Source organism: Pelmatolapia mariae, unplaced genomic scaffold (assembly GCF_036321145.2).
Source record: "Pelmatolapia mariae isolate MD_Pm_ZW unplaced genomic scaffold, Pm_UMD_F_2 NODE_ptg000796l+_length_30654_cov_1, whole genome shotgun sequence".
Lineage (NCBI taxonomy): Eukaryota > Metazoa > Chordata > Actinopteri > Cichliformes > Cichlidae > Pelmatolapia > Pelmatolapia mariae.
This window is the reverse complement of record NW_027052473.1, coordinates 23,213-29,138: the sequence shown is the minus strand read 5'-3', so window position 1 is coordinate 29,138 and position 5,926 is coordinate 23,213. Positions and strand designations below refer to the sequence as shown.

Below are 5,926 nucleotides of genomic sequence, written 5' to 3'. Positions count from 1 at the left end.
TTGTCAGTATTTTAAAACAAGAGGGGATCTAAGACTCAAGCGAATGACAATTACTTCTATAAAATCACTGAAATCAGATGCAGATATTGGATATATTTAATCACACTGAATTGTGAGCACATTCAGAGTTTTGTTGGCAGTGACTGACACTTCCATGTCTATTAACCCTTTTTTTCCTCTTCAACATAACGTTTGAACCATGTTGTGGTTAAATGTATTAAATTCTGATTTAGGTATACCCATTTTTCAGACGATCATTTACTTTGGATGGTTATAAACTTTATTCTAGCCATTACACAGTTAAATCATGAGTATTATAATTCTGCACTGACCTAAAAATCCCCCTAGTTTCTTGAATATTCGACTGTAAAATTTCTTAATGACAACAATAGTGGTGTAGTGGTTTGAATTCAGGATTTAAAAAAATAATAATTTAAAGAGTAGTTTGTAAAATGATAGAAGTGGGAGGATAGGATAGGGAGCTGGAAGCACTAATATCACAGAATATTGATGTGAAACTACATCATTGCCAGGAACACAAATAATGAATTATAATGTGTTTTGCTTTCTGATTGTAGGACATCAAGTCATGGAACACGATGTTACTTTTTAAGAAGATAGAAATAGAGCCTTTACTTGAATCATTTCTTCATTTGTTTTTTGGGTACGCTAATTATGTGACAGACAGCACAGCTACACAGCTTCATCGCTCCTTTGCACTAATCCTACAGTCATACCTGTCCCTCTGCCACACCAATTTTTGAACCGATATGAATGGAGTGAAAATATTAGAGGGGGTTTTTATGAGCCCCTCTTCTTGAGTTTCCCTCCTGTAACGCCGAACCCATAAGTCAGCTCCTGGCTCGAGTTAGAGAACAACCGCAGGCTGTGTGTGCGTTCAGGAAGCTGGAGAGAGGGCAGTGTCGCTCACCTTTCACTGCCATACTGTAACACAGGCGTTTGACATGAGACAGCCCCCTAGGTGTCTCACTTTCTCAGTGTTTGTATGGACTGGAGCGCAGCGCCGGCTGCCCGCCTGCCTGCTTCTCGTCTGGCTGACTGGCTGCGTTGACGTCAGCGCCGTGTTGATTTGCTAAGGCGAGAGAAGAAAGGAGTTAGAGCATGTTCTGAGAGCGGGTACTGCGAACTGCCTTACTATGCTGTAGCCCCAATCCCCCTGCACTATCCGGAATCAAAACGTGCAACTTAGGTGAGTACCAATCCGGGCTAAATGCAGCTGCAGTTTCCCGGCGACAAGTGCCAGACCCACTACTCTGCATGTATCACTGTTTTCTTCGCGTACTTTCATTCACCATATGGATGTTTTGATGTGTTTATAGTGCTGAGGATCGGCTTTTTTATGCGTGTCCCCGTTCAACCTCACGCTGAAGTTGACTGCAAACGCGACTTTGGCATGCGAGTTGGACTTGCGCACCGGAGTTCTGGATGAAAACAAGTGTTTACCTGATTGCGCTGCAAGGTGTTGAAGTTTGCATTAACGCACTGTAGCTCAGTGTAGAGATGTTAAGGTTGACGTAACCCCCCCTTCTTCTTCTCGGGCTCGTTAGTATTCTGGAGATCGCAGTCAGAGGACGTGAGGTCTGGCTGTTTCACGGGGAGCCAGACAACATATGACGCCTCGCTGCGTGTGACTTTGAAATCGCGTTAGCTTGTTTTGGTGGAAATTTTGCCCATATTTTTTTTTTTTAAAGACGGCGACACTCATGCTTGTCCTTGTGTCTCCAGACGCACCAGCGTGGCTTATTTAGCCGTGATGACATCATGATGGGGGACTGGAGACACTGGTTTTTACACACGAAACAACCGTAAATCCAGTCACTGTACAGGCGCACTGCCATTGATTGACAGCCAGCTAAATGTTTGATTGGTTACCAATAATCGGCTCGCCGTAGCACGCGCAGCACACTGTGAGGTGGGGGAACTGGTAACAGATGCGATGGCAAATTGATTTGTTATCGAGTGTGTCTGATCTCTCTCTTCCCCTTTCACTCTTTTTTCCTTTTTATCCCTTAGGCAGCTTTCCCGAGACCAAACCCCCCTTCTTTCTCCTTCACTGTTACAAGGTAGCGCTACAGTGTTCATCCTGCCTCAAAGTCCACCTGTGCGTTGATCAAATGAGAGCTGGCTCAAATCGGAGACCCTTGCCTGCCGTCTGTGTCGCGTGTACTTTTTTAGCAGGCACCGGTGTCTGATTGCCCCCCCTCCCCGTACCATTTTGATCTCTCCGCGTTTGTGTCTGTCAGTGTGGCTCATGGTCTGGAATATTGAACGCTGTTTATTCTTGTTGTGGCTGGCTCGTCAAGGCGCGCTATGGCAGACAACTCGTGATCAGATTGATTATGCTGCCTCTCTGTGAAGTCGGCGTGATGTGGTTATTGTCAGCGGTCCATATCGTCCTCCGGGGAGGAAATCTCTCCAGGCTTAATGTACTTAATGTAGTACGTGATGTTTTGCGTAACGCATAATGTTGTGTATAATTTGTCTGGTGCGTCTGGCTAAAATTAACGCCGTCTAGACCCACGCAGCCTTTTCCCTTTATTAATAGAAAACAGACAAAGTCCCCAGACAGCAACTTTACATCCCAGTGAAGCCACAGTTTAGTTGATAACCCACAGAGCGCAACAAGCATTGATCATTTACGGGGCCATAAATCGGCGCTATTGGCATACCTGCAATAAAGATAATGTCGGGTTTTAGGCATGATCTCTGTTTACTGAGAGGCTAATTTCAGTTAGAGGAGAACCTGTGGTTTTATCATTACCTACATTCTACATCGATTTTTGTCAAGGTACGGAAAAGACAAACCGCCCAGTGCCCCAAAGCCGGGAGAATTATTTTCCGTTACTCTCAGCACTAACAATAGGTGCAGCATCATTTACCCTGAATATTCAGATTCAGTGTGTTTAGATGATCTTATTTATATATTATAGAAGGTTTGGCAAGAAAAGAAACCTTATCGTTTTTTCAAGGTTTATTTTTCCTTTTCAGATGATGTTTCTTCTTTCTTCCTTTTCTTTCTTTCTTTTTTTTAACAGGTGTGAAGGGAGGGAAAGAGCTGCCCAAGTTGTCTTTTTATTCCCTGTTTCATAATCTTTAAAAATGAATTTGAAGATTATTATCAAGAAAAACAATAATAATATTACAAATTTAGACAGCGTGTCACTTCTCACCAGACTTCATCTGACACATTTTGTCATTTGTCATAAGCCTGACTTATTCACTCTTCCGAGAACCTAAAAATTTGCCCTCAGTGAGCTTTTGTAGGTCAAAGGCGACACTAATCTGGTGACCATTCCTGCTTCACTTGGAGTAGGTGCAGTGGCAAATAACTGTTTAGTTAATTGGGACAATGAAGAAGCAGCGTAGTTCAGTGTTAAACTGAATGTAGTGGTGAATCTGTGTATTCAATCTAAGCCAGCTTTAATTATTTTTTTTAGTGCAGGTCAAAGTATAGGGTTGTGGGAGCGTGTTGCGTTGTTAACTTCAGTAATCAGGTTAACAGGAGTAGGAGGAGGACAAATTTGCGATTTTCAACATTAGCGACTGAGAGCTGTGTTTGGTACAGCAGTGTTGTGTGCTTTTGCCTCATCCTGCTTTCCTTTCCACCCATTTCTGGCCGCTGCTCTCTGCTCCCGTCTGTGATGAGAATACTGAGTAAGATGCTATTTAATTTCAGAAAGGCTGCTGATGGTCTTTGTGAACCGAGCGGCAGTGAAAACCCACAATTCACACTTGTTTAACTGGTGTACATACCGATTAGATAACTAAATGAAGACATCTTTTTAACGTAACATATGTTGGACTGATTGATATGCAGGTTGAGCATGTTGGATGGCTCACAAATTGTTTCCCTTCAGAAATCTACAGTCAATACTCTCTGCTGAATTTAAGAACAATGCCACTGAGCGGAGTGTTTACCACCCTGGCAGGATGTTTGCAATTGCCTCACACTTGCCATTTAGAGAGAGAAAGAGGTGGTATGTTTTAAATAAGCGTAACAAATTCATCACATTTATTTGCAGCGTGATTAAAATAATGAAAGGCACTTGTATTTTATGATAAACTAGAATTTTTAAAATTTTTCAAAAGAGAAAGCCCTTTCATTCATTCAGATTCTGAAGGGAAGAGAAAAACAACACAGAATGAGCATGTTGGATTTAAATGTGTAAAGACTAATATCTTTTTAACTCATGATAGTTTGTTCTTGCATCAGACTCTACCAGAGCTGATTTTTTTCCCTCCCCTCTTGTCTTCCATACAGGTTTCATCTTGTTTACAAAGATAGCTAAAAACATTGTTGATCGGGGAAGGAGAGCCTCATGAGTCGGCCTCGTGGTTTGCATCGACATCATGGATTTAACTAAAATGGGTATGATCCAGCTTCAGAACCCCAACCACCCCAATTCCCTGCTGCAGAAGGCCAACCAGATGCGTCTGGCTGGAACTCTGTGCGACGTGGTCATCATGGTAGACAGCCAGGAGTTTCACGCTCACAGGACTGTGCTAGCCTGCACCAGCAAAATGTTTGAAATCCTCTTTCACCGCAGCAGCCAGCATTATACCCTGGACTTCCTATCACCAAAGACTTTTCAGCAGATTTTGGAGTATGCTTACACTGCCACGCTCCAGGCCAAGGTGGAGGACTTGGATGACCTTCTGTATGCAGCCGAGATACTTGAGATTGAGTACTTAGAAGAGCAATGCCTGAAGATCCTGGAAACCATCCAGTCCTCAGATGAAAATGATGCTGAGGTCAACGCTAACGATGGAAGCACAGAGGAGGACGATGAGCGCAAAGGTCACAATGGAGCCAAAAACTCAAAAAAGCATTCCATGGGGAGCCTCTATCTGTCAGGTACACAGCAAGTCTCTAACATGCCTGGGATCGTCGACCAGAGTCCCTCCGTCTCCACTTCCTTCGGTGTCTCCACCCTGAGTCCCACCAAAGCTGCTGTGGACAGTCTGATGAGCATCGGCCAGTCTCTGCTCCAGCAGGGCTTTGGTGGTGAACAACTAGTTCACGGCAACTCCAACCAACTGATGACAGAGATCAAGACTGAGATGATGCAAGTGGATATGGGCGGCAATGGCCATGAAAGCCCACAGAACATGGAGTCCAGTGCCTCCAGCAATGGAGAACGAAGTGGGGAGGACAGGAACAGAGATGGTCCCGGAACGCCAACCAGGAGCAGCGTGATCACCAGTGCCCGTGAGCTGCATTACGTCCGTGACGAAGGCATGGGCGACTCTCAAGGTGAAGTCAGTCAGATGGGGGTGGAAGCAATGGCTGGAATGACTGAGAAACATCTGGCCTCTCTCTACTCCTTACCTGTCAATCATAAATCAGATGCCATGATGTCCATGCCGGTATCCATGGCGTCCGCTCTGCCCATGTCCCCAGCCCTGGCTATGTCTATGGACTTCAGTGCCTATGGGGGACTCCTGCCTCAGAGTTTCATCCAGAGAGAATTCTTCAGCAAGCTTGGGGAGCTGGCAGTGGGCATGAAACCAGACGGCAGGAACCAGCATGAACGTTGCAATGTTTGCGGTGCAGAGCTACCAGATAATGAAGCTGTGGAGCAGCACAGGTAAGACAACTTTTCTTCCAAATATAGTCGCTTAAAAAATTTTTTTTTTAATTGTTTTGTTCTTGAAATTTGTGGCCCTTTTTTTTAGCATTTCAACTACCCTTAATTTGACTGAAATTTTGAATGTTTATTTATGGATTCTTGATGTGCATCAGAATGTGAAAGTCTTAAGTCACTTGGCTTCATTTTACTAATTCATGATTCACATAGTAACATAATTCCTATTGTTAATAATTTAAAGTGGACAGTTTTTTGCTTTGAAATTATGAGAACTAGCAAATAGTAACATCCTTTTATAATCACAGAAACCTTAATTT

The 5,926-nt window shown here is 43.7% G+C and overlaps 1 protein-coding gene across 1 annotated transcript; it reads left to right on the top strand.

Moving 5' to 3' along the window:
* Positions 1–1,083: 1,083 nt before the first annotated feature.
* LOC134623639 (zinc finger and BTB domain-containing protein 16-A-like) lies at positions 1,084–5,613 on the top strand. Its single transcript, XM_063468674.1, has 2 exons — positions 1,084–1,210; positions 4,283–5,613. The coding sequence occupies exon 2, from the start codon at positions 4,372–4,374 to the stop codon at positions 5,611–5,613; it is 1,242 nt and encodes a 413-aa protein (XP_063324744.1). The 5' UTR covers positions 1,084–1,210; positions 4,283–4,371.
* The last annotated feature ends 313 nt before the right edge of the window (positions 5,614–5,926 follow it).